Raw genomic sequence first — 26935 nt, 5'->3', positions numbered from 1 at the left:
AAGGCACTGGCAGCGTGTACCCGCATGTCATAGTGGTCCTTAAGCATACTATAGGGCTACTATAGGGACTACTGCACATGTGTGAGATTAACCAGCTGAACATCAACTAAAATGGAAAATTATTTTAAAAATTACAGTGTGTAAAATTTAGATCTCAGTAAATTGCAGATTTTTTGACTGGATCTGGAGCTTCTCTCTGTCTGTGTAAAGTGAATTGGTGTAATCAACTGTTTAACTCAGCTGTCAATGCCGGGTGAGAAGTGTGCACCTTTATTTACTCTGGAAGAGGTTGTAAAACTCAGTGAAAGGAGTGAGACGTGGCCAAAGAGTCAGAGAAGAACGTTTCTGTTGGTATTTGCAGCTGTTAGCTTCTGTTAGCTGCTCTTAGTGAAATTGTCTAAAGTGAATATAACTTTGCTGGGCTCTGACACTTAGTAATAACCTCTTATACAATGTGAGAATATAATGAAACTGTTTGATTTTTAGGACTCTTGAACCTAACATTAGCCGAAATAATGTACCAGCTGCAGCTGTTGTTTAAGGCTCTTTTCAGCAGTCTGGGGATGGGAGGGTCGTGGCCAGTCTCTAGCCACGCACGTAAAATGCGATTAGCTGTGATGGTGATTTCCTTCCCACCCAGTTTATGAGAACACTGGTTAACATGACTACACACTAATCTGTGTATATTTATGAGTACTACATAAAATTAAATAACCTAAAAAAAATTACTGACTGCACTTTTTAAAGGGAAATTTTGACTACAGAACCCAGGCTGTATGTTTATTTCACTGAGGTTGGGCACGCACAGGAGGAAGTTACCGATGCGAAACACTCAAACAACAGTAAACGAGCCTACAAATGGCCACATAGGACTCAAACTCCAGTTGCCTGGGTGAAGGTCCAGCAAACACTTTGTATCAAACACTGCAGAAACAAGTAATGAAATAAAAGCCTAAAGTAATCAACCACTAAGACTGGGTGATTAATCAAGTCTTAAAATCAGTCATGATTTTTGGTAATGAGCGATTATAAAAATAAGATAATTTCACTATAAAGCTCGTGTTTTTTTCTTTTCATGCAGATAAAGTTACAAAGTTAAAGCACTCCCCTTCGCCTGTACAGTGGTGTTTTGTCACCCACTCCTGTTTCAACTTTGTGACTGACGTGTTTGTTGGCTGTGGGACTTCACGTGGTTATGTCAAGACATACCACAGTGGATGCCGTGGGCTGGCAGGGATTCAATTTGGCCCAGTGAGACGACCTTTATGTTGGAAAACACTTGATAATCTGGATCTGCCGCTATAAGTATTGTGGTGGGGTGTGGTCTGCGGTGCCGCTGCAGGGGAGGCGGACGCACCTGAATGTTGTAGTTGTTGGCAAGTGTAATAAAAGCGTGTTTCTGAATGAAAAATAATAATTGGATTAAATGAGATGAGAGTTGTTGACTGAAATATAAATTCTGGTTGTTTTCGCCTCTCACTCTCCCTTGTGCTCTTTCTAAGACTAAATCTCTTGAGACCTCATCAGCAGCATAAAAAATCCCCAAAAGAGCCTGAATAACCTCATTGTTCCTTTTCAGACTTTTTTCCATCTTGCTTCTGGTAGCTTGCTGAGTTTATACAATTGGTCATCTCTTAGTTTAAGCAGCCACACCAATGAGCTTTTGAAGGATCTCTCAGGACTTCTTTATCCCTCAATAAGGATCCTGAAAGTCCCACCTGATAGTTCCTGCAGTAGAAATCATCTCTACAGGGGTGATCATCTTAAAAATAAATGTATGAACAAGGACAAAATAAATCAGAGCAGGTACCTGTGAACATGGAAATGTTTTTCTTATTTATGCATCTCCTTCTTTGTTCTCCTTTGGCTCTAGTGGTCCTGCAGTAAAAGGCACAGCAGACTAACAGCTAGAGAAAAAAAACGATTTGTTTTGTCTCTCGCTTGTTATCTCCTGAGCTGTGAGCGGCGTTGCTGTTACCTCACTCGGAGTCAGTCAACCTGACGGGGAACAGGTGTGCTGTCGTAGTGATTACGGAACCTAACAAGCACAACTCGCAGTCAAAAACAAATTTTCCATTTCTATAATTCATACATAATTACCCCTGTGTTACCCGGCAAATTGATACACAGCCAGAGTGTCATGTCTCCAATATCAGAGCCCTCCACATTACCTTCTCCACATCGCTGATTGTCCCTCCGCTATGGGGACAATGAAATGACACATTTCATTTTTTTCAAGGGCTCTCTGCAGCTGGATCAGAGTGCAGGGGCTAATGGGTTTTGGCCTCTTTGCTCCCACTTTGTGGAAGTACGAAGGCCGTGATCTTTTGTTGCTGTAATCACACCGGTCCTCTGCTGCCCGAGCTCATCACCACAACAGGTGATGACAAAGAAAGACGGGACCCAAAATAATAATGAACATGAAATATTTGTGTCTGATGCCACCGACTGTGCACCACAGAGATGGGTTAGGAACTATGAGGGTGTTTAAAATCATTCCCACTAGCTTATATATCAAATATAAATATGTCAGTAGACTAATTTTGGGTAAATGTCACCCTTACGGCACTGCAAGAACTAAATGAAAGTGTCACTTCTACAGAAAAGCGTCACTGCAGAGAAAAACTGGAGTTGGAGAGCATTTTGGGTTTCAAAACTTTAACCCACATAATCAGTGCTGTAGAAGATCAAATCACAGATGGCAGCCACTGCAAAGCTGCACTTTCTGGACACGTTTTCATTCTTGTAGCAGAAGAAGGATGGACACAACTAAACTGCCTGTGAACAGTTCGTGCATGATTTGAGTGGAGAGGTCTTATTTAGTATAGATTTTAGGTGTTTAGGTGTTTTAAGGTGTACAAGTGCAGACGTGCCACCTGTTCAGCTCCTCCTGGTAAAAAATCTAATCGGTCAGTTTTTTACTCTTTTTCATGCTGCTGTAACACAAGAATTTTCACCCATGGAATCAATAAAGTATCTATCTGTCTAAATGAGACATCTCCAAATCATCTAAACCTTTATCCTCATTATTATTGAGTCATCCTACTTGAGGGCTCTTTCATTCCTGTAGCGACACCTTGGTTCATGTTACCGGCAATAAGTCAGTCAGTAAGTCTTTTGTCTCATCTCTAGCTTTTTGCAGCTGGTGTAGTTTCTCTTGAATTCAGCCAGTGACGACCTCCAGCTCACACTGGATGAGCAGGATGAGCTTGGGCACCTCTACGTGGCGCAGAAAAGGGACAATCCCCGAAACTGGGCATGAGCTGAACGAGTGGGACGTGAGTGGAGTCAAAGAATGTCAGATGGATTGATACCAGGCTATGGTGGTGAAGAGGGCGAGGATGGAGGTAAAGCTGTCAATTAACAGGTTAATCTTTGACCCCATCCTGACCTATGGCCCTGAGCTGAGGGAGACAGAATGAGGTGGATGTTGTCACAGAGTAGAGCTGCTACTCCATTAGTCAGTTGAGATAGAAAGAGCACTAGGGCTCTGAGCACCTCCCAGGTGAGGTGTTTTGGGGTTTTCCATCAAGAGAGCCTGGGGCAGAGCAACAACACAAGGAAGAGGTTATGTCTCTGAGCTGGTTTGGTTTCTCGTCATAGAGCTGGAGAAGGTGAGTGGGGAAAAGCTTGGAAAATGGATGGAAAGCATATACTCTGTATCTGTCTTTATGATTTTAAGTAAGCATTTTCTTTACCACGACTGAGATGCAAACTCTCCACCTTCAGTGAATTCTTCAGAAAGTCAGAAGTACAAAAAAAAGTTTGTTGCTTAGCTGCACAGCGGGAGGTCTCATCAGTAACTTTTCTCCAGATGACGACAGACACAAAGTTTGAATCAATCATTTAAAATGCAAGTCTTGTTCTCAAAACTTTTGTTTGTGACTTTACTGGAGACAAATATAACAACTGCGGTTAATATTCAAGCTTCGGGCGGTGTGAGATAATTATCTTACACTACTAATGTAGCCTCCTGGATTACTGGGAATGCTGCATTAGTGAATCAAAGGCTTGGCATTTGGCACATAAAAGGTTTTTTTTGTCATGCTGCCAGCAATGTTGGGTTATTAATATTCTGAACTTTTTTTCTGCCACAAAAAAAAAAATCATCCAAAGCACAAAAGTTTGGAATTCAACATCCACACTGACAAACAGATGACAGTAAAGTTTATTTTCTGGACCGAGAATGATCTAATAAGTATTTAGCTGAGTGATTAATGTGAGGAAAGAGAGTTTAATCAGTGGAAATTCGGCTGAAAAGGTTTGGCGGAGGATGGAGAGACAGACTGCAGGTCAAACAGTCGATCCTCTGATAAGAGAAGCTCGAGAAACAAACTCAACTCAATAAACTTCACACGCAAACACAAAACGAGCAGCCAAATTAACAAGAAGTCGGGTTTAATGAGAGGAAAAAGTCTGTAGGTACAGTACTTCTTTCCAGCACAAGCAGCTGAGCATCTCTGCAGAGATGCAGACGCTTCTTCTGCCAGTCTGACCTTTAACGAAAAGGTTAAAGATGAAGGACGGCGTGTCCAACTCTGCTGAGCTCGCAGCATGCTTAACAGCCTGGAGTGGGAATTGTTGGACCTTCCTGTAAAATTTCCTTGAAGGAAATTGAAGAAATATGTTTTTGCTAATTACCAGTTCAGTCTGTGACAGCAGACTGGTCCCCTGACCGCAATGTTTTTCAGAGGGGAGGAATTATGCTGATAATCCAAAAAGACCTTTTGAAACTTCCTCCCTGCTTTCTGCGTAACGACTACAGCATGAGGCTCAGAGACTCACGTCATTAGGATTCAAGGAGTTTTGCTCTGGCTTAAATTCCTCCACAAGTCTGTTCAAGACCAATCCAAAGCACTATTTCAGTACCCAGCAGGTAGAAAAGCATGCTGTAGCTGTCAGTCACACCTCTGCCCCACGCACTCAGATTTCCCCCCTTTAACCTCAACATCGACCAGGTCACCAGCGACCTCTCTGAGGGTACAGTTAGGATTTGCTTTAGCCAAATAAAGTCTCACACAAAGTTTGTGAAGTTTGGATGTTCTAAGTATAGAAGACTTTTATAACCCTGACCCTTACTGGGTCACTGAGTTTGGTTTGTAACTTGCTTTAACCGGTTGTGTTTGTTTTTTGCTCTAATTTTGTTCTTTTGTCTGGCTTCAGTAACCAAAAGACTTTCCTAGTATGTTTAATATAACAAAGGAGCAACAAATCAATTCTGTGAAATGTGCAAATTTCCTGTAAATGTTTGATCTAATTTCACATAATGATGCAGAATAATTTGAGACTTGGAGGAGAAAATGAAAGCAGATCGTCTCTCACGTCCGGGCAGTTAAGGCTTCTTGGGCTGGAATCTGCTCGTATTACAGGTGTTAAAGTTTTAATACCCCTCAGCAGCTGCATGGTATATTAGTTATATTAGTTACTGCAGATTGAGGGTCCAAATACCAGTCAGGGCATGCCTCTGGTCAGGGTCTCAGGACAGACCCCTAATGCTGCTCAGCCTGAGAGTATGACTGAGAGACACAACTAACAGAAAAAACACACAGCTGGGTTTGTTTCCCCCTCAGGCCGTTTGCTGTTCATCATCTCCACTCTCTCCCCCCACCTTCCTGTCTCCTGTCGCTATTAGATATAAAAAGAAAGACTTTATTTATCCCAAAAGTGGGGGAATTAACTGCTTTCCAGCAGCCAAAACATCAAAAACAAGTTAGCTTAATGAAATAAATACAAGATCACCACAGCAGGTAGCTCCACATGTATGATTTGGCAGATTTGTACAACAGACACCCTTTCTGACATAACACCGTAGGGGATTTGTGTCTCCTGCTGGTATTGAACCAGCAACGTTTACACTATGGAGCCACTAAATTAATAAGAAATATAATGAATACAGATGTTGTGCAAATGTTTAAGACAGTGTTGAGCTGCATGTGCAGTAAGAGGTCAGCGTGGCCAGGATCCATTAATTATCCACATCCATTCACCACACCCACGCTCGTTAGGATGAGCCCCCCCGTCAGCTGATGGAGGAATCCAAACAGCGTGATGCAATGAAGCAATAATTCTGAGTAAAATGCATCTGAATTATATAAAATCCAAGTTTGTTCATTCAAAAACGAATCATTAAGAAAATGTGATTGGTATGTAATAAGATTACTTAAAATCAGAATTTTGTGTGCAAATATTTTTCTTGCTGGTGGAAATCAGATTTAAAGTCTGGAAAACAAAAAAATTCATGTCCATGTGCACACTTTTTCCACAGGAATGAGTTTTGTGCGCACAGGAAAAGCGGTATCAGTTCAAATAATAATAAAGGGTTGTTTAAAATAATTTTATAAAGTGCTTTGAAAAGCAGGTGAAAGTAGAAAGCTTACAGGCTAAATGCAAATGAAAAGGCTGAATAAAATAAGTTAAAAAGAAAGAAAACATGAGGATGCAAAATAGAAACGAAATAATTCAGAAAATGGCTAGATACAAAATCTATAAAAGACATGTGTGGCATCACACAAAATCAAAGGGATCTTGCTCAAAAAATGAAGTATATTAAGTAGTCTTACTTTTATCTTTGAAGGAAGTGCGTGTTTTGTGGATTGACTGAAAGCGTCAATCCACAAAACACAACAAATATTTTATCAAATCTGCAAACAAATTACACATTTTTGAGAGTTTTCTGTTCAGTGAATGCTAAATCAAAACTGAAAGAAGTGAAGGAATACCCCAAAAAGCTGAGAACGGCATTGCTGCAGCCTTCTAGAATTAATCAAAGTGTGTGGTGTAGTAGCCCGCTGCACAGTGATTTGCAGAGCAGGTATTCAGCAGTGCAGCACACTTGTCATGTGTTTGTAGTTGGCTTCAATGAGCACGAGCGTTCCTGCTGGTACAGTGACAGCGACAGATCCTCAGCGCGCGCTAATAACGCGTTTCTGTCAGCAGAGCTCAAACCTGTTTGAATTCAGGGCTCAAATAAAGGGTAACAAACCGTGCTCTGCCATCTCTGCATTCAGCAGTCAGTTCGAAATACAAACAGAAGCACCTGTCCATCAAAAATAAAGTCAATTATTTATGGGAGAATCATCAGCTGACCTCAGAACAGCAGAGAAACTTCATGAATCTGTTATTTTTTGTTTCTTTCCACTGCAACACATCTCTGCTGTGCAGACCAGCTGGATTCATCTAGCAGAACATGTGCTATCGTTGGCTGTTCAGTTTCTCAACACTCAAACTGCCATTAAATCAGAGTTTAGGAGATTTTAATTAGTTAGAGATTTTATTCATGCTGAGTGATTAAATCTAACTTGATATAACTGTTTGGAAAGTGTGACACAGCTGACCGTGACTTTGATCAGTTGCAGATGAGTCAGCCCATCAGAGAACAGCACTCAGACTCATTATTACTTGGCACTGAGAAGAGTAGACATGTGGCTCCTGTCAGCACGATTACTCACATCTAATAAAAACACAGACACCTGTGGAGCCGACAAGCTGCATGAAAAGTAAAATTAAACTACACAGGGGACCATTGCTTCCATGACGTGCCCTCAGCGTCATGACTAACTCCAATGCTAGACTCGATAAGCCACAGACCCGAGCTCAGAATACTGCAACAGCTGCACACCTGCAAGCCACTCTGCAACCCTCCTCCACACCAGCTAATCCATTTCTTACCTTCGGGGAGATTTAACTCTGCTCTGCAGTTAATATGTATGGAAACGTGGTTTTTGCACAATTTAAGCTAACATAAGCTAGCATGAATCCCAAGAAGGAAACTTTTCCTGTAATTTTTATTTTTATTCTCATAAAATCCTGATTTAGAAAAATATTTTCTTTTGCAACATAAACTTTTAAACTTTTTATTCATATCAGCTTCAAACTTTATTACAGCAACTCTCTGAACTTCAAACTAGGAAAACAAATGATTGGATATTTGAAACTGAATTATTAACAGGTCTGTGCAGAGTGAACTTAAACACGGCATTAATACCTTTATTTTATTTTTGTTTAATTTTATATCTGTAACACATAAATCTATAATTATGTACATTGCATTATGAGCTTTTTTGAACTTTTAAAGTCATGCTAAAACATGTAGGCTATGATCTCCACTGCAGTTAGAAAGCAAAATATCTTTGACTCGGCTGTTCTGAATTGAGGTTGATGACTTCGATAATGATAATTACTCTGGATCGCACAAATGTATCATTTTTTTTAAACCTTTGATGCTTTTCAATCAAAATAAACATCACAAAAATGAAAAAGACAATATTTTGATTTTTTTCAGATGAAGAAACTTTATTATTGCTGTCATGTTAGCTGACCTGAGATGTAGAGAAGTGTTTAAAAAGGAATGTTCTGCACTCAGCTTCACATCTGTTCGGGTTTCTAATGAGCTGCTTTATTTCTAAATGCTGAAAATGATCTCATTTAAGCCTCACTTTCCTTTTAGCCCTCTGCAGTGTGTATGGGGAAGCCTGTCACTGTTTCTGGGAAAGAAAAAAACTGTTTGTGCAGTTTGTTAGTTAAAGCTTCACTCACTGATAGGTGTAATAAGAGCAATTAAGAATAAATTTAGTCAATAAATAACAAATGAAGACAGACAGTTACTAATGTTCCCATAACTACTTTAAATGCTTTTAATTTTCTTTGACTTTTGCAGCTTGCCTCCAATTTCATCAGTGTTTGTCTCGGCATAGTCTTGCCTTTTGTCTTATTCTCTCTCAACCAAAGCTTCTTTCCAAAGATTTTTGCTGGTGCAATAACGAGGCTTCCTACAAAGCTTTGTTTCATGTTTCAGACAGCATGAAACTAACAGCTGACACGATTCTGGGCCTGTATCTGTAAATGCTTTTGTTTGGAAGATATAACAGCAACAAATGAGACATTAAAAGGTCTTAAAAGTCTTAAAATAGTTTTTAAGATCATTTAATGTTTCTGATGCTGAGATAATACCAAAGATGAGTACCAAAAGCTGATAAATGACTTCTTTCTAGTCTGTTTTAATTAAGATTGGATTTCTCAACCTTGACTTATGCCAAACCATATGATTTAAAACCTTCTGGACAAACAGTCTCTGTTAGCTGAATCACCTCAATTATTAATAAGAAACTGACAAAATAACAAGCCTGAGCTTGGCTGTTACTGGCATCTGTGATTGATAATGTGACTTCTAAACCCGCTTTCATGTCCAGATTATTTGAAACTGTTATTAGCAAAATGTTCACATCAGTGTCGCCCACCCAACTGTCCCGATGCAGGTGGCACTTTTAATTGGCCGGGTGAGGCAGGGGTTGTTAGTCAAAAGGCTTCCTGTCAGGGTTAACTCTTTCATTTATTACCAAACTATTGAACTTTACTGTGCTGCTATAACTTCAGTTTTGTTTTTTTGATACAGAATTCAATTTTGGGATTGCTGTGATCCTCGTGTTCCCCGCCTTATCTAGGCTAATGTGTTAGCTTAAGTCGCTGGTTAACGCCTCAGGTGACAAAAAGTAATATTAGAATTCAGTTGGAGTAAAATTAGAGACTACCTAAAGAAAATAAGACAATAGTTGCCCTTTAACCCCTCTGTGTTCATGTGTTGCTGGCTTATTGTGTTAATTTTAAAAGCTGTGCAGAAGATGAAAACCTGCTGATAAAAGCTAACTGCTAAAAGCTAACAAGCTAAAAGAGTCATGCTATGATTCTCTTTGGGTTTATCACTGCAAGACCTTAAGATTTTAGTAATTTTCGACATGAAAGAAGTTTATGTGCATCTTTGAAGCTCTACAGTACAGCTGGTGATGGAGGTCAACAAACTGAGCAATCAACTGTCATCACAGCTAACTGAAAAAAATGAAAAAAAAAAAAAAAAAAGCTAAGGTTTTAACCTCAGGAGTTTTCCAATTAGAAAAACATGCTCGCCTCTGTCTCCCATTTCTGCACCACTACTTTCCTGCCACAGCTGTGTGAGAGGTCTGCCTCACTATTAGGCTAAAGTCTGGCATAATTAGCATAAAAGAAGAGAAGGGTAAGGGCCGGTAATCCTTGTTTGAGGACGTACAGTGCACTCGAGCATGAAGCCGTGACAAAAACGACACTAATTAGGACAGAAAGAAGAATATAAATCCGCTGTAAACCCGCTGTACCTCTCTGTGAGTTCATTTGAACACATCCAGGGCGGGTTTCTCTGTCTTTGTGGTCCTCGCTTGAAAGTTAGTAACCTTTAGAAGTGGAGCGCTGCTCATGTAAAATTCAAGCAGCCTTGGAGCATGCTAGCTCTGTCAGTTTGTGTTTGTATCCGCCGCGCCGTGAGCTCCTACCTGGGAGACGGGAGTCGTGGACATTTTGACACGTTGTTGAAACAGCACGCTCAGTATGCGGTTTTGTTGCTCCAAGTCAAACACACGGGTCCGCAGCTTCACACACTCCTCTTTGAGGTCCTGGAAACAAATACAAAATGGACAGATGACGGCGACTGACGGTGGCACTTCAGAGACATACACGTAAATCAGATGCTAATTTAGCAGCCACAGGGAACGATGGTGTATTCAACTAAAGATGCACATGATGGTGCTCGAAAACATGAGCAACCTGGACAGGAGGACCTACAGAGGTGTGACTTAAGAGGGGGGCTAAGGTGGCGAAACCCCCATGATACCGCATGAAGTATACCTTATAAACTGTAGTCAATTTCTCACAGCCGCTGTGACCATTCTTCACATAAACTTACAGCAAAACCCTTCATATGTTACTTAATATCAGACTTTCTGTTTATAGCATTGTTGATCATGACAGGGTACTTCTGCCAGGGTTGTTTACAGGATTTCGGCACAGAGTGGGTCCAGGAACGTGACCAGGGAAAGAGGAAATGAGAATATTTGATGATAAATGGTAAATGGTAAATGGCCTGTATTTGTATAGCGCTTTACTAGTCCCTAAGGACCCCAAAGCGCTTTACATATCCAGTCATAATAAACAGAGCATACAGCGTGCAGCCTCCCTGAGAATACCCTGGGCGTGGCTGCGTCTCTTTCTGACTCCACTGCGGGTGCTCAATCGAATCGTGTCCACTCAAGACAGTATTTCAGTGCCGCAGGGTCCCAGAAACAGAGCTCAGGTTCTCATTGCTTAAAATAGTGCTGGGTCTGTTTTTTAAGGAGCCTGTGTGGAGCTGCACAGAGCAGGAATGGAGTACATTTTCAAAAAAGACTGCTTCTGAAATGGCCCTGGTGTAATTTACCGTATTTTTTGGACCACAAGGCTCACCGGTTTATAAGGTGCACTGTCAATGAACGGGTCTGTTTTTCATACATAACGTGCGTTAAGCGAAACAAAACAGTCAGATAAGTCAAACTTTACTCAACTCATTCTTCTTGCTTCCTCCAATTCCGTATCATTCATTATTTAATGTTGAATTCTCTCGCAGATGCTCTATTCCTGTGTTGTTGCAGTATATTAATGACTAACCTCGTATTATTGATGGATTATCTCAGTTGTTCTCCTGACTGAACTTTTATCGAGTAGAAAAAAGTTAGCGTTCATCCTACAGCTTCACTGTGTTTATGTTATGCAAACATAAACACATAGCTGTGTCGCTGGCAATCACGTAGCACATCATTATGTACCAGCTAGCCTAACTTCAGTAACACTACAAACGTCACTTCTGTTTAGTTTTCTCTCTTCGTTTATGTTGGAAGTGATAGCAGAGCTGTACGTTTGAATTTTTCCAGAAATCTCTCAGTCAGAACATGGTATATCATGATTAGGTGGAAACTAGCGAGCTAACTTCCTGCTAACTTTAACTTCGTTAAACTGAATAAATTTTGTTTTCATGGATGCCTGGATGTACAACTTAATTGTTACACCTGGTAAAGCAGTCACACTGATCATTTTATTAAAGATGAAAGAATTTAGATCGTTTTTAACTCTCAGTGATGCCGCAGTGTTCGTTTGACTTTGGGACCTGAAGCGGAATTTGGACCCGGATTACTCTGTGAGGCTCCTGACTACGGTAGCCGTAATGCTCCGACAATGTACAAACCTTTTGCGTGAGAAGAGCCTGGACCACCTGATTAGCCACCTGAAAGAGACGAGAAGGAACAATGTGTTTAAAAAAGTTTGGTCATTATTTTAAGAGTTGAACTTTGTGACTTTGAGATGCAAAGAGATTGTAAAACGACCAAGAATAAAGTTCAAAAATGAGGATTTAGAGGCGTGGACAGTGCCGTGAGGACAAACTGACATGGCGTTGCATCAGAGTCGAGCTCGTTGAAACCACACAGCTGTTGCCCGCGGTTACTGCATGTCTGACCACAGAAAATATACACATGGTTAATGTTGATGTCCTAACTTTTTCATTCTGTATTCTGTGTGAATTTCTGCAGGAAGAAGAAGTTCAGCTCAGCTGTATGGATTGATTTTTAAAAAAAGAAGAAGAAGACTAATCTGAAACGCTTTCTTTCCTGCTTATTTTGATATCTGAAGTGGAGGCATACATTATATCTTGGCACTGGAATAATAAGTATGTTTTGATTCTTTTGTATGTGGGCCACAAAATTATTTCCCTCCACCTCTTTCATCTTTCTATCAAAACGCCTTGCCTCAGCTCATTCAGATGATGACAGGAAACCATCCCAATGCCCCCCCCCCCAAAAAAAAGAAAAAAGAAAAAAAAATCATCTGCATAATGAGACTGAAAAGCAGCAGAAGCGGTGGCGGTAGCAGAGAAATTAATCCCACAGCAGAAACTCTGAAATATCTGTCCTCAGCCAGATTCTCATGGGCAGCAATCTCCATGGTACCAAGCCCATTAGCGAAGGCTGCTAAAAAACTAAAGTGGCACTGTCGTGGTGGCTGGAGAGAGATGCAGGAAAAGATGGAGAGACTTTCAAAGTGCTGTCAGAGGGAAGGAGTGTAGTTAGACAGCCTCGTGTTAGAGGTGAGAGTCCGTGCTCCTGAACGCCGAGACTCACTTCTTCATATCGCCAGGAGCTCTGCTGTCTGTCTACTTCAATTAAAGATCTGGGCATCCCTCTGTAGACTCCACCAGTGCTCATAATAAACAAAGTGTGTTTGTGCGTCTCCTGCTGTAGCTACAATCACAAGACTGTCGGAGTCCTGAGAAGTAGACTGCACTGTGTGGACATTTTAGGGTTTTTTTTGGGGGGGGGGGGGAATTCATCTTACACTCCAAGAAATAATCCTCTCTACATTCATTTACCTTTTGGATGGTTGGAATTGGAAAGGTTGTTGATGTGAAAACAACATGTAAATTACCACAGTGAGCTGCATCCAGAGTATATACAGGGCATCCACAGCATTAGGACAAACTCAGGCCTCAGTGACACACACCTGTTCAGTAAAATGGTATCCCCTGATTGGTTGGAGAGTGGTTGCTGGGCATTGCTAGGTGAAATTGGTTGCAAACAGGTACGTGGTGCTGCGACAAAAACTTCCTTGGAATTTCTTTGATCACTAGCAGGTTGCTGGGTTTAGCTGCAACAGTTTAGCTGGAAGACGCTGACTTGTCTGCAAACACTGGATAGTCAGGCAGTGCTTGCAGATAAGCTGATTAACCTGCAGGTGACGCAGGGCAATCACAAGGAGGTTTTTCTTAACTTGCTTTCCTTTAACGGCCACCAAGGGAGGCCCCTTTAAAGTTTACATATATCTAACTGAGTCCGAGATTGATGTCTTGGGTTTTTTGCAGTTTCTCTGAGCGTTACATTGTTCCGACCTTGGTGATAAATTAGTTGGGACGTTCACTCCTAGGAAGACTGGCAGCTGTCCTGATGTTTTCCACTCATGAACAATCCTTCTCACTGGAGAATGATGGACTTCAAATTGTTTGGAAAGACCCTTATAACCCTTTGCAGAACTGATGGGCATCACTGCTGATGTCTGTCGTCCTCAGCATTCTGCTACCATACACCTACTTCTGCATTTTGGCTTGATTACTGTTCAATAAATGACTCTGTGTCATATGTCATGTGCTTTTGTTCATCTCAGGTTGTTTTTAGTTCATTTTTAGACCTGATAAGAATTACAGATGAGTTTCATTATGTCTTTTATGACTTTGTCTGTCTATGGACAGTCCAGTACAGTCTATGGATGCAGCCTGCTTATCAAGCTAGCCAGCATTAGATCTCTCTGAACTAAACGTGTAACGGTGTAAACTTCTGTTTTTTATGTGCAGTCTTTTTAGGGTTTTATGAGGACTGACTCACTGTAGGTTGGTACTGTATACCAGCTAAATTTTTCAGACCCTAAAAATGCCATTTACTGGAGAATGACCATTTTTGGTGGTACAAATCAGTGCAAATATAAGCCTTAATTATAAGCCTTATAAGCCTTAATAATTAATGAAAAATAAAAGTGTGATTTCATTGTAAATACATGCTGTATATCTTCTGCAGTGTGGGAGCACTCACCTCATCCAAACAGCGTTCGTACTGCTTCCTCTGGTTATCGTTTTCCATCGACAGAGCCGAGTTTTCCGCCTGCAGACACAAAACGCACGCATGCAAACTGCATTAATAATTTCTGAACGCACTCATATAAATAAGAAAATAAACAAAAATATGTAGGATAGAAAATGTGATTAATTATAGAACTATGAGAAACGTTAAAGGTCTTGATGCTGTTTTCTCTGGATGGAGGTGAGTTGTCTATCTAGACAGTACTCTCCCTGAAGCACTTGGATTTGTTGGTTTCACTGGAGAGAGATGGTCGTAAATGAACGATGCCTTAAATTTCAGGCATCCCAACTTAATCCTGCAGACCCTCACTGTGTCTGCGAGGCTGACCTGAGGTACCTCAGCTATAATTCAATTACTGACAGAGGTTCAGGCCCAACACCATTCTGGGAACTCAGCGGGCGACTTTCTACACAAGTGATTATTCTCGTAAATCTGAAAGGCCAGGCCACCTGAGCTGGCTTGTTTTCACTTAGTGTTGTGGGCAACTCCTCTGAACAACAAGTTCACAGAAGATCACAGAAATGGCTGATCACAGGAATGAACAGAGTTCAAAGAAGAACTCGCCCCACACAGATCAACACCACCTGTATCCCTGTGCAGCAGGCAGAGGTAAACAACACAGTATTTCAGCGGCTGAAATGATGCTGATTACCGGCTTCAGGCGTGAGGAAACGGTTTACTTGACTCTTAAAATGGGAACTTTGGAGATTTAAATGTGGGTTAGGTAGCTTTGTCATGTTTAAACCCTCATTTTCTATTGAAGTCTAAACTGACTAACTTAATAAATAAGACATCCCCCGACTCTTTTGGAAGAGGACTGAGGTCACATTGACCTTTTGTCCTTCACATAGACTGTTAGAGGGATCTGTGACTTTCTGCTCCAAGTGCCTAAATTCCCCGTTTGGTTAAAGCATCTACAGGAAGCCACGCCGGCTAAAGTCAACTTAGAAATGAAGTCCACCCGTCAGACTCGCTGGTCACACCTGGTTTAAAGAACAAGATGGCGATGGACAAAACATCTTGAAGCTTCATAACCACTGAGTGGCATCTTTCATACTGTCTATGAATCCTAGCTAGCCAGCTCTAACTTAGCATCTATCTGGCATTGGCTGCTGTGTCTTGTGCAGCTTGGCTGTGTCAGTGTGTGTCTTTGTCCTGTCTTCCTCCTCTCGCTCCTAACTGGTCACAGCAGTTGGCCGCCCCTCCCTGAGCCTGGTTCATCCAGAGCTTTCTTCCTGTTAAAAGGGAGTTTTTCCTTCCCACTGTCGCCAAGTGCTTGCTCATAGAGGGTCATTTGATTGTTGGGGTTTGCTCTATCTTATTGAAGGTTTTTTTTTTATATATAATGCAAAGCACCTTGAGATAAGATAGATAAGATACCTTTATTAGTCCCACGAGTGGGGAATTTCATGTCTGGGCAACTGGGCAACTGTTATTGTGATTTGGCACTATATAAATGAACTGGACTGGACTGAATTGTTATTATACTGATACTTGTGTAAAGTGTAGAAGTAAATTTAAATCTAATTTGATATACAAAGAGGTGTTTACAAAGGTTATAAAGCTAGTTATGTAGCTATTTGGTGGTTACGTGTTTTGATATTTACATGTTTACATGTTTGAATGTTTAGACATGCATGTTCAAACCAGTAATAAGTATGTGTTATATCTACCTGGTTGTTTTCCCTGTTTTGATCTGAGTATAAGATTTCCTGGCTTCTGAGAGGCCAGTGAAGTATTCATGAGGGCGGCACACAGGAAGTGTGGGTTGTTGTTGCTGTGTGCTGAGAGTAACGCGGCTGCTAAAAAGTTATCCGTCTCCATCTTGCTGTTCCTAATTATTCAGAGAGATTCCGAACCATCTAGTGAACCCTCACGTTACACTTGCATGAAGTATATCTGCTGGTATCGCAGTACATACAGTCCTATGCATGTCTTATAGTGTTTGCAAATAGAAGCTGTGCATTTGTGCGTGTCCAAGTTCTGGTACTGTACTTTGAGTCTTTCAGCCTGTTATGTTATGAGTTCACACTTGCTCTTGCAGTTGCATTACACCATCTTTACAAATGAGCCTGATGGATTAATGTGTCAATGTGTAGATTGCAAGTAAAAAAAAAAGTTTATAGGTGTCAATCAATCTGGCTTGAAATAAATTGTTTTTGCATCTGCGAAACATATTAAACCCCCACAAAGTGATCCTGCATGTACAGATAAATCACTTGCAAAGCTGTAAATGTTTGGCAGCGCGCTTACAGTCGGGCTCCCTCGTCCTTGTTTGTGCACCGTTAACTTGTTCGATCTGCAGAAACCATCACATCAATCAGTGTTTCAGACTTAACTGTCAACTTTCACTGAAAACTCAGACTTGGTGGAGGAGCTGAGCAGTTCAGCAGTTCCCCTCAGTTAGAAGAAAGTCGGTTCACTCTGTTTTTATTATTTATATTCTCACTTTTTGGAGGTTTTCAAAGCAAATATTTTACTTTCTGTGGCGGACTATGTGGAAGGTGCCCAAGTGTGCCATAATGACTGGAAAGTAGTTTGAACCTAAATTGAAAACTCTCTAATGTGCATCTCTCTCTCACTCTTCAGTTTGACATTAAAGTTTAATTACAATGTGGATAAAATAAAGGCAGCCACCATGAAGAAGCAACAGCGTGAAAGCCACAAAAACACACTCCGAATCATCCATTTAGGGTCATCAGAGTAGGCAGGAAAATTGATGCAATTTAAGGTGTTCTTTTATTTTAAAAGACCATCGTTAATGACAAACTCGTTATACAGGCTTTGACCAGGTTATTACCAAGGAAAATTAACTTTCACTAAAATATCACTGCAAATCATGCATGGACTGATGCCGGAAATCACTAAACTCATGCTGGATGCAAAATTAGACACACATACTGTACAGTGCTATGAAAAAGTATCCACCAGCATCCTGACTTCTTATTCTTTTGCATATTTGTCACACTTACATGTTTCAGATCACCAAACAAATGTTTATGCCATGCAAAGATTACTTGACTTAATAAAGAAAGCAGTTTAATTTGTTAAAGGAAATAAATTATCCAAACTGTGTGAAAAAGTAATTGCCCCCCTTGTTGGCCTCTATTAGCTGGTTGGGGCACCCTTGGGAGCAAAAACTGTAATCAAGCATTTAATATAACTGGCAACAAGTCTTTCACATCACTGTGGAGGAATTTTTTGCCTGATCTTCTTTGCAGAATTGTTTTATTTCAGCCTCGACCTACATCTGAGGTTTTCAAGCTCAATTCTTATTTACCTCCAGGGTTTGACTTGGCCACTCAATTTTGGTTTCAGGCAGACTTCCTGTTTTGTTTCAGATGATTGTCCTGCCTCATAGGCTAAGAGCAGCTGAGCTTCAAGGCAGGAATTTATGGCTGGACGTTCTCCTTCAGGAGAACCATGAATTCAGTAAAAGGCAGAATTCATGGTTCCATCAATTACGGCAAGTCATCCTGAAGCAGCAAAGCAGCCGCAGACCATTACACTACCGCCACCATGTCTGACTGCTGGTATGAGGTTTGAGTCCCATTACAATCCAGATGTAATGGGACTCAAACCTTCCAAAAAGTTAAGCTTTTTCTTGTCAGTCCACAGAATATTTCTGAAAGTCTTTGGGATCATCAGGATGGTTTTTCCCAAATGTGAGATGAGCCTTTGTGTTATTTATGGTCAGCAGTGATGTTTTGTCTTGAACTCTCCAGGGATTCCATTTTTGCAGAGTCTCTTTCTTATTGTTGAATCATGAATTCTGACCTTAACTGAGACATGATAAACCTATGGTTCTTTAATGTTGTTCTGGGTTCTTTTGTGACCTTGACCTCCTGACTCGTTGATGTGCTCTTGGAATAATTTTAGTCAGCCGGTTACTCCTGTGGCCACTTCACCACCAGTCCAAGTTTTCTTCATTTGTAGATAATGGCTCCCACCGTAGTGCAACGGAATCCAACGACTAAGAAATGGTTTTATAACCCTTGCCATACTGATAGATGTGTTGCTTTTTCAGATCTTTTTGCCTACTTCAATTTGTCAGACAGCTTCTGTTTAAGTCATTTCTTGATACAACAGGTTTAAAAAAAAATTTTAAAACTTTGAAAACTGTTAAATTTTAAAAAAGAAAGAAATGTATGATCAGTAACCCCATTAAAAAGAAGAATTTGTATCCCTGAAGCAGCAGCAGATTAAATTTCATGAGTATTTCATGGACTGCTGTGAGACTGTGTTGAACAGCCAACAGAACAACACAAGCAAAGCCGAGTGAATTCACTCTTTTTTTTCTCTGTTTTTTTTCTGTGAGGCTTTTCAGTGGATAGAAGCTCCATCAATAATGGCTTCCCGAGATCTCAGCAGATGGCGAGTCCTATGACCTATTCAGCAGGGAAGATGTAACGGGGGGTGGGGGGGTGCATACTGTACATTCACTGGAACACTGACTCCAAATGTTAACTACCCTGGCAGCCTTTTAATTATCACCTCCTGGATATGAATAACTCCTTTGTCTTCTGCAGTTTCTGTGTCCTTAGGACCGCGCTTCAACATAATAGAGCCTCTTTTGTTGTCCTATTCAAAGATGGACAGAGGCCTTACAAAACACGATGTGTGTGCTTGTTTTTCTTCTGCTTTGCTCACTGTTTAAAAAAAATGAAAGCACCATACAGACTTGGATGCTCTGAGCAACATATAATGGCTGTTAATTATCATTTGCAAGCAATTCAATTTACCCCTTAACATCCACCAGGTTACTGGCAAACCATGTAGGGGTAGGGTTATGCCTGCACATCGTCCACATGCTAAAAAAGCATAGTTTCAGAAACTAGAAGATTTATGTGTTAATTTAAAGTCTTGTACATGCCATTGGACAACAAGATTTCCTTCTGAATATGCGAAATAACTGAAAATGCCATACAAAAATGTGACCCTAAATCTAAATCTGAACAGGTAACGTGTAACCTAGTTAATGTAGGGTTCCCATGGGTCATTAAAAAGTCTTAAATTTTGAAATGAAAGGCAATTTTTTAAATAGGTTTTAAATTGGTTAAAAATATTGCTACTGACTATAATTTCTATATATTAGTAAATCCGTATCAAATAAATTTATTTTAGGGTGTAATTACACGGTCTTTAACACTAGGGGGTGCTATACTACTAAAATAGTTCTACTATTACACAATAACCCAGTTGCACTAGAGTAAAAATAGGATGGCAACCACCCTGCGACTAGGAAAACTAGATGGTTGATAGTTCAGCACGCTCAAACTCATCATTCTATTACAAGGTGATAGCAAGTTTGCTGGGCTCCCACACTGCAGCAGATTTGTCACTATCAGGAAGAATCTGTGGTTCTGGCTGTAAGTAGTGATTTTATATTTAATGGTAATTTCTTTGGATGTGATTGGACAACAGATTTGCAAAAGATGAAAACAGATAAGTGACAGATAACTGACCAATTTTTCACAGTTAATAATTTATTATCACAAACAAATTGCATGTAATTGCCAGCCTGACAGAACGAACGCATCTTATTGCCATTCGGACTCACCAAAGTCACTGTGAAGATGGCGGCTGACTGTGACTGGTTGCAATACTGATCTTGTCTTCAAAGCAGCCATTTCAGAGGCAATGAGATCGCAGCTTTGGTAATTCTGGTTGTGCTTCAATTTCCAACCACTGTTTCATCTCGTTTTTATCTGTGAAAACCACTTTTACATTTCATCACCACATAATGTTGTCTGACACCTTGTGAATGGCATCTTGAAGCTATAACAGCACAATCTGCTTACCTGCTGTTGACCTCACTGTTTTTGAGAGTGGGAAAAACTAACACATAGTTTATATTCTTAACCCGTCACGGTGAAAGCATTAGGGGTGGCCTACAACCACATAATTTTGCAACCATTAACACCTACTCAATAACCCTTCCTACATAAAGATACAGCAGTCAGAGTTATGTTCATCCAATGCCACCTGTTTATTTCTAACCATCAAATGTAATATGTTTAATTAAACATATTTCTCAGTCTGACATGGTGAAAGTGAAAAGTTGTGGACGAAGCCTAAGAACTGGACCGTGCAATCCGCTTTATTACCTCGAGCGCTCTGAGCCGCTCCAACAGGGGATTGCTGTCCTTTGAATTGTCCTCTAAACCGCCGTCGCCACCACCGGCCTCGGGCGAGGTGGACATCTCTGCTCTTGGTGTGGCAGACGTGGGACCCTCCAGACTGTCCTGTTGCTTCCACATTTCCTCCAGGAGTTTGTCCTGGAAAGCAGAGAGCATATCAAACATGCATGCCTTGGAGTCACAAAGAGATGAAAACTAAATGCTCCATATTCCATAAAGCTCCAGTTATAAGAGCAATAAATCTTGATGAGCTGCACACCGAGAGCTGCAGCCACTGCATAAATAAAGCTGCTCTGCTTCACTTCAAAGATTTATTAAACATCTATTATTTATGCTAAAATGTGCCAGCTAGTGCTCTAGGCTACTGGATTATGTAGACATTAAAATGAAGAGGCTCCAAAATGGAGTCTTGGGGAACTCCATACCATTTATCTACACTTAAATTAGACCCACTGTGCTTTTTCCTTTTTGATTGTCTCATATTACCTGTAACTGGGATGGATTTTCATATTAAACATGGCTAAGGTTTAAAATAATAAGGTCAAAGAATGTAGACGTAATCCCTGTGAGACAAAAGCTCAGATGGCACACTGCTCTAAACATTCAGTTTCACACATTTTTTTTTCCAATCTTGGCTCTCTATGATGTCATAGAGATGAGATATCTCTATTATGGTCATTTAAGGCACACAGCTTTGGCTATGGGCACAGAAACCCCACCCACATATTGTTTGCGAGTGGCAGCCAATAAGAATAAAGTTGGCATAAAGGGGGAGGGGCTATAATGGCTTGTTTGTACTCGTACACATGTATTTTGGCACTTTTTCTGTGTGCTGTGGACTTTTGTCGTCACGTGAACGGCATTTTGGACACTGAAAACTGAGCTTTTCACAAACTCCTGCTACAGTGAAGATTTTCAAAGACTCAGTTTCTGCATTTAGACACGAACAAAGTCAGCATCAAAGGTGTGCACCTTTGGGGTGCTAGTTTAGCTCAGTGGGTGAGCAGGTATGCCACATGACCACAGTTTGTGCCTTCCATCTCTCTCTCCACTTTCTTCACCACAAATGTGCCCCTAAAAAATAGTCTCCAAAAAAAAGGGCTTTTATCTCCTCTTTTCATGTCAGAATGTGTTATTGTATGTGGACTGGACTGGTCAACGTTTCTTCAAGGTTAGAATGATATTACCTCCTGTTGCTTTGACATGCTCTTGACAACACTTAAGATGGTTTTTCTGTTTTACTATTTTATTATTATTATGGTATGAATCAGAATACTTTATCGATCCCAGAGAAAATTATGTAATGTAAGGATTATTCTGAACTGTGAATCATGCAAAGCTACTCTAGGAAAGTCAGGAATAAGAACATGTTAGTAGTAAACAGTCCCTATTCTTTAGATGGTATTAGAACAGATTTAGCAGTGAAATAAGTAGCACTTAGCCTTTTTCCCAGTCATGGATCAAACATAGTCTTAGACTAAATGAAAACTTTCAATTAAACTTCAACTGGGAAAAGTATTTAGTCTGAGATTAGTGATAATCCATGTCAGAGAAAATAATTCCCACACTTTCAGTGGATATAAGTTAAGACCTTAAAAAGAGCTGAGCTGCCTCTGTGATGTTCTCATCATTTTACTGATACTCAGTTACAGAGTAAATGGAGTTTACAACATAGAGTATAAAAGTACTGTATGTAGATGTTTGGAGACAGTGGCAGGAAGCAGAGCTGAAGATGCTCAGACTTTCACTGGGATTGACCAGGATGGACAAGTTTGAAATAGATACATCAGAGAGACTCTTTGGTTTTGAGGATTTGGAAACAAAGTTAGAGAGTCAAAGCTGAGATGGTTTGTAGACGTGCAGAGGAGGGATAAAGGATATACTGAACAAAGGATGTTGAATATGGGTCTGACAGGGAGGAGGAAAAGAGGAAGACCTCAGAGGAGGTTCATGGATGTAGTGAAGGAGGGCATGCAGGGGATGGTGTGACACAATACTGTGGTGACTACTAAAGTAAGCACTGAGAGAAGAAGATAACATACAATACATGGAGTATATGTAGCAGTGTAGGACATCCTTTTCTTTTTCCCATCACTGTTTTGGTTGATACACATAGTTCAAGCAATTTAAGCTTCATGCATTTTGCACTCTAATGTGTTTTTTGGAGCGTCACTCATAGATGATAAACTGCCTGCACATGAGGCTGGCCCTTAATACAATGATGCATCATCTTTCACTTTGCATTATTAGTATAAAATTCAGAATACAAACATTAAAAAAAGCTTTGACTCAAACAGGAGAAGATGGATCGAAGTATGAAAAGGACAAGATGGATAACGCTGAGATTCCTAATTATGAGACTTGTTTGCATTTGTTATACGGTTCATTAGCTCCTGTGATTTGCACATTTAGCCACACCAACATTACTCATAAACAACATCAAAGCTGAAGATCTGGAGCATGTGTGACTCTGTGTTCCCACAACACAATAAAATTATTGCATTGTGGGGACTTGGATCTATCTGGAGACACAACGCAGAGCCCTGCAAGGTAAACTATTGCATCATTATTGGTAGTACCATAAACACGATATTTTTTCATAAACATAAATATCTAAAAAGACTGTGTGGAAAAAGTATTTTAAATGTATTCATTGATCCCTAGTCGTATGCAGTTGCATGGATGGATATTCCCATGCGTACAGCAGGTTTTAAAACTATGCATCATCCCAGCAAAGTGTCCATTAATATATATATATTTTTAATACTCCAGCAAGCACATGAAAATGAACCACATCAACCACCCACTTCTACACAAAGCATAAATGTATTATAAACTTGATTAAAAACAAAAAAGGAATTTTAAAGTGAGATCAATAGTGTATCTAAAAGTAAATCACCCCGTGTATTTCAGCTATATAGTAAATGAAAAATATCATCTGTTAATTTATTTTCTTGTTAGAGTTCAAGACATTATTGCAAATAATGTTTGTAATTTGTCTGTTTCACATTATTTCAGATTTTTCTGAAACTTCCATACCCGAAAGAAAGAACTTGTGGCTGAAAGTGTGTTGGTACCTTGTATGCTTTCATTAGGTCTAGTGGATCCACCTTGGGCCCTTCCAGTGAGTCCTGGTTCTGTAGTAGCGTTCGCACCGTCTCCTCCATGCTGTGGTTAGGAAGAAAACAAACCTGTTAAAATATAATCTTCTTAATGAGAGATAAATTAATTGCAATTAAGTGTTGCAGGACATGTAAAAGGCTAATTATTATTGTGGATAATTTATATTTTAGAATACATTTTAACCATAGACATTTTATGGCACAGCTGCTGCTCCTCCACATCAATTTGAGCCAGCTGAAGTGGTTCAAGCGCCGCCCGGAACCCCCCAGCCCTCATCCTGGAGGAGACCCAGTGAAAACTAGAGAGATTATACCTCTATGGCTCTCAATTGACTTGGTTTCTTTCCAGAAGTGCTCAAGGAGGCTGCTGAACAGAGGGAGTAAGGTTATATCCCTGCTAGCAGCTCTGTGAAACTCATGACTTAAAATCTAATCTCAGTTTAATGGGAAATAGTTTTTATATCTTGTTCCCTATTACCATTTTCTATGTTATCCTGCTATCACTGGTTAGAATCAGGGAGCATTGGCCTCTATGGGCAACTCAGTCTCTGCAGTGCTGTTAAAAAAAAACCTAACTTCTCTGAGATATACATGAGGTGCATTTTGGTGTCTGGGATACAGCTAGACTTTTCAGCCGCTGACACCAAATACCATTTGTTGTGGTGTTTTACATTTTTCACACATGATCGCCAAAAAAGGGCCTAAAGTTTCCCTTTCTCACATGTAGCACAGAGCAGGAAACGCTTCAGACTCTTCTCACAACTGGAAATACTGGACACGGGCACAGGCGGCAACATTATTGATGCCCACCTAAGCCTGCACCTTTCTCACAATGGGGACATGCGTAGAAAAATCCAAGACCCTGGTGAAAGGTTAGGTTTAAGCCTCAAAAATACTTGTTTAGGTTCAGGAAAACATGAAGGTTTAGTTTAAAATGCACAATTTTACAACATTAACCTCTTCATGTTGAAAAATTGCACTACTCTGAATCAACTGCATTTACATGTGACAACAAGAATTCCTAACCAAGCATCCATTTCATCTAAGTTATTGAACCCGCTCCAGGCAGTGGATTAACCAATAAGACAACTGTTTAGTAACCAAAATTTTCTTAACACATCTCACAGAAACTTGAAGGAAAGTCAGAGACCGATCACTGGATTCATCATCTGGGTACCAGGAAAACTTTAAAAGAACCCAACTGGACCAAAGTGATGGGCCACCTCACTGACAGTAAATGGTAAATGGACTGGTTCTTATATAGTACTGTTAAATTTTACTGGAGTACTCTAAGCATTCACACCCATTCATACCAGCAGTGTTTTTCTGTCTTTTCTACGTGCTTTCTAGCTAACATTCACACAGGGCTTAGTGTCTTGCCCAAGTATACTTTGGCATTCAGACTGGAGCAGCTGTGGATCAAACAACCAATCTTAATCTCTGATTATTAGATGACCTGCTGTACCCCTTAACTCATAATGCCAATACAGCTTATAAAAGCAATTTCATTAACACATTTCGGAGACAGACATACTGGAAAAATATAGCTGTTATTACTTTTTGTTCATTCATATATTAAAACTAACCTCAGACTAAGACTCCATCCTCTGTTTAAATTTTGATAATGGGGTTACACCTTAACATTTGGGTCACTGACCAAATTCTCCTTAATCTAAAAGTTAATGATAAGGCAGGTAGCGAGTAGAGACATTAACATGTCTGCAATACAATGTAACTTTTCCAGGCTGCTGGACACAGTAATGAAGTTCACTAATTGGAAGCAAAGGTGTAGAACAGGGAATATGAAGCTGTTACCAGTTGATCTTTAATAGAACATCTCCACACTTTATAATTTATATGTTGGCTGCATGAGAATTTGACATAAGTTGCATAAGCTGCCACTGAGAGGACAGTTTTCCACAACTAATAACAAGACATAATTTTTTAGGTCCTCTACAATATAACATGATGTTACCTTCAAAAAACACAAAAAAGAGAGTATGTTATTAGGGCATTGCTACACAGTTGTAAACACAATCGGTCATTAGGTTTTTCCACTTAGCATTAGCTACTGTTGCAAAACTAGTGTCCAATTATGGTTCCACCAATCTTGAAAAAAACAAACAAAAAAACAAGTTTGTGCTACAATATAGATTTTCTGCATAATGGATTTTGTTTCCCCCTGTTAATTAAGGTAGCTGGCCAGCACTTGCATTAGTTACTTTCTCAAATTCTGCTAATTCCTCTTAAAAAAAAAACCCAAAACTTCTATATACAGTTCTTTCCTGATTAAAAAACAAATGTCAGATAGCATGTCTTTTGGATTAGTTAATTTTCTTTCCACTTGTTTTTTCTCTTGCTAATTTGCTACAGTAACTTTATCTAGCAACACCTCAGTGGTAACCTCTTATACAAATACAGTCCTGTCCATCTAAAAATGAGTTGGTGTATTAGCAAGCAGCAATAGCTTTGGCTACTGACTTCCTGGTCCATCTCGTCCTATCAGTCATCAGTCCTATCCACATTCAAACAAAGTAAAAAAAAAAAAAAACGGGGGGCACTTGAAGGAATCATTTGTCCTAATTAGCACATTTTGTTTTAAGTCTGTTTTTCTTTAGCCAAGATGAGCATCCGAGCTAATATGACACGTGAGCAAAGAGGCTAATGCTAGCCAACACTAATCCCAAGCGCCTAAAGCCTTGCTCTACTCTCTACCTCAAGGTTCAAGGTTCAAGGTTCTTTATTTGTCACATGCATAGTTATACAAGTATAACACACAGTGAAATGTAGCCTGACACGCTCCTCGACATGTGCAAAAATTGGGGGGGGGGTGTAGCGGAAGAACATTATATATATATATACAGACATATAGTATATACACTGGGTGAATGTGCAGTAGTAGCAGCAAGCAGGTGAATTCTGTACATTAATATGAATAGACATCTGACTATTTTACAGGATAGACAATATAAACATATTTAAAATTAAAGGAATTGAAATGTACATTGTGCCTTGGTTTAGTGTCTGGAAGAGAGTCCTGTCTCAGTCAATTATAGATGATGTGAGAGGGCGGGTGTGTGTGTTTAGGGCACGGATGGCTTGGGGATAGAAGCTCCTCTTGAGTCTCTCTGTCCTTGCCCGGAAGATGCGGAACCTTCTACCAGATTGCAGAAGTTGGAACAGTTTGTTGCCAGGATGGGACGGGTCCTTCAGTATC

At 40.1% G+C, this 26935-nt stretch overlaps 1 protein-coding gene across 5 annotated transcripts in view; it reads right to left on the bottom strand.

Annotated features, from left to right (window-relative positions):
* LOC120730898 (nck-associated protein 5-like) overlaps positions 1–26935 on the bottom strand; it is a 95551-nt gene that overhangs the window by 41367 nt on the left and 27249 nt on the right. For all 5 annotated transcript variants that reach the window (XM_040027484.1, XM_040027482.1, XM_040027485.1 and 2 more), the window contains exons 3-7: positions 23674–23764; positions 20564–20734; positions 14409–14477; positions 12020–12058; positions 10299–10418 (exon numbers count right to left, since the gene is read on the bottom strand). In XM_040027484.1, the coding sequence (XP_039883418.1) occupies positions 10299–10418; positions 12020–12058; positions 14409–14477; positions 20564–20734; positions 23674–23764 (490 nt within the window). The remainder of the gene's footprint in view (positions 1–10298; positions 10419–12019; positions 12059–14408; positions 14478–20563; positions 20735–23673; positions 23765–26935) is intronic.

Source organism: Simochromis diagramma, unplaced genomic scaffold (genome assembly GCF_900408965.1).
Source record: "Simochromis diagramma unplaced genomic scaffold, fSimDia1.1 OVJJ01000343.1, whole genome shotgun sequence".
NCBI classification, from domain to species: Eukaryota; Metazoa; Chordata; class Actinopteri; order Cichliformes; family Cichlidae; genus Simochromis; species Simochromis diagramma.
Note: the sequence above shows the minus strand (reverse complement) of the source record. Positions and strands in the feature narration are given on the sequence as shown.